The sequence below is a fragment of the Nicotiana tomentosiformis genome, chromosome 7, assembly GCF_000390325.3.
Source record: "Nicotiana tomentosiformis chromosome 7, ASM39032v3, whole genome shotgun sequence".
Taxonomy (NCBI): Eukaryota; Viridiplantae; Streptophyta; class Magnoliopsida; order Solanales; family Solanaceae; genus Nicotiana; species Nicotiana tomentosiformis.
In genome coordinates this window covers 27,036,852-27,038,980 of record NC_090818.1, presented here as the reverse complement: position 1 = coordinate 27,038,980, position 2,129 = coordinate 27,036,852, and the positions used below count along the sequence as shown (strand labels likewise).

The 2,129-nt window shown below is 40.3% G+C and overlaps 1 protein-coding gene across 1 annotated transcript; it reads right to left on the bottom strand.

Annotated features, from left to right (window-relative positions):
- Window positions 1–250: 250 nt before the first annotated feature.
- On the bottom strand, window positions 251–1,102 carry LOC108947809 (uncharacterized mitochondrial protein AtMg00810-like). The gene has a single exon (XM_018776167.1). The coding sequence runs from the start codon at window positions 1,100–1,102 to the stop codon at window positions 251–253; it is 852 nt and encodes a 283-aa protein (XP_018631683.1).
- Between the last annotated feature and the right edge of the window lie 1,027 nt (window positions 1,103–2,129).

The following is a 2,129-nucleotide window of genomic DNA, read 5'->3' as shown; positions in this document are numbered from 1 at the left end:
GAAGATCAGCCACATGATCTTTGAAAGAGAGGAATTGAACCAGCACGTCACGTCTCACAACTTTATCTCGGACAAAATGAAAATCTATCTCAACATGTTTAGTGCGAGAGTGAAAAATAGGATTAATGGATAGGTATGCAACACCAATATTATCACACCATAAAATTGGAGCGCGAGGCAGCTGAACTCCAAGCTCAAACATCAAAGATTGAGTCTACGTCAATTCCGCAGAAGCATCAGCTAATGTTTTTTACTCAGACTCGGTAGAAGAACGTGCCACTGTTCGTTGTTTGCGGGATGACCAGGATATCAGATTCGGGCCAAAGTATATTGCATAGCCACCTATTGACTTGCGATCATCAATACTACTAGCCCAATCAGAGTCTGTAAAAGCTTGTAAATAAAGGTTAGAAGCCTTTGAAAAGAGAAATGACATGGATTTAGTGTGCTGGAGATATCTAAGGATGCGCTTCACAGCAGCCCACTGGTTGAACGATGGATTGTGCATAAACTGACACACTTTATTTACCACAAATGATATGTCTCGTTTTGTTAAAATAAGACATTGAAGAGCACCAACAACTTGTCGATAAAGACTTGGATCATCAAAGTCGGGAGTGTCACCTTTGTGAAGCTTTGCATTTGTGGCCATGGGTGAACTTAGAGGCTTACAATGAATCATACCAACTTTAGTGAGGATACTCTCGATGTACTGAGATTGAGAGAGCCAAATACCATCACTATTATGGTTAACCTGAATTCCAAGGAAGTAATGTAGTGGACCAAGGTCCCTTATGGAGAATGCACGACCCAGAGCTTGAACAAATGAGTCAATAAATGAAGAGCAATTTTCTATGAGCACAATGTCATCCACATAGACTAATAGGTAGATAACCACATTGTTATAAGAGTAGATAAACAAAGAAACATTAGTCTTAGAGGTGGTGAAACTAACAGAGATGAGAAATTGATGAAGCTTGTTATACCAAGCTCGTGGAGCTTGCTTAAGACCGTAAAAAGATTTGTGAAGCTTGCAAACATGAGTTGGGATGGGGCTGTAGTAGTGGTTGCTGTGCAAGCAAGACGAGAAGAAGGCTTTCATTTGAAAACTGGACGGAGCTGCATGGTGTGTAATCGTTGAGATGGTTTTGCAGCTTTTGGGGTACGGTTGGATGGAGGTCGAGGCATTGTAGTAGAAGGTAGTGTGGGAGGCTGGTTATCTAAAGGATGCATAGAGGAATCAACAGCTCGTGGTGTAGTAGGAATTGAAGAGTTTATAGGAGCATATGAGCGAGGATCATCAACAAGGTGTCTAGGTAAAGTTGAAACTGAGCGAGAAGAGTGTAATACATGAGAGGTTCGGGGAGAATAATGGGATCTTATTAGTCCTGGGGATTTAACAGATGACATGTGAGGAGTAGGACTCCTATGCAAGAAAGATGGCGAAGATGGTAATGTTAGAGGAGCTGAAACCCAAGGATGAAGATTGATAGGGGGAGGTGGACCGAGAATAGACTTGGTGGCGAAGGGAAACTAAGTTTCATCGAAACAAACATGGCGTGAAATGTACAGTTTGACAGTGCTTGTGTTAAGACATCGATAACTATGATGGGAAGGACTGTTTCCTAAAAACACACAAGGTTAACTCCTAAAATTTATTTTGTGGCGATTATAGGGACGTAGGTATGGAAAACAAAGACATCCAAATACTTTAAGAAAATGATAATCTGGTGGAGTACAAAACACAACTTCGAAGGGTGATCTCCCATCATTAGTAGGCGTGGAAAGTTGATTAATTAAATAAACAGCAGTATCAAAGGCAAATTGCCAATACTTTGAAGGAGTGGAACTGTGTGCCATGAGACTTAATCCAGTTTCAACAATATGTCTATATTTGCGCTCAACCTTTCCTTGTTGTTCACTAGTGTAAGGGCATGAAAGGCGATGAATGATGCCTAACTTAGCACAGAGAGTTGATAAAGGGCGAAATTCACCGCCCTAATCAGTTTGGATTATCATAACTTTTGTATTAAATTGTCTTTCAACAAGAACTTGAAATTGAGTAAAAATAGATAGCACATCAAACTTTCTGAAAATTGGAAAGCACCATGTATAACCAGAGAAATCAT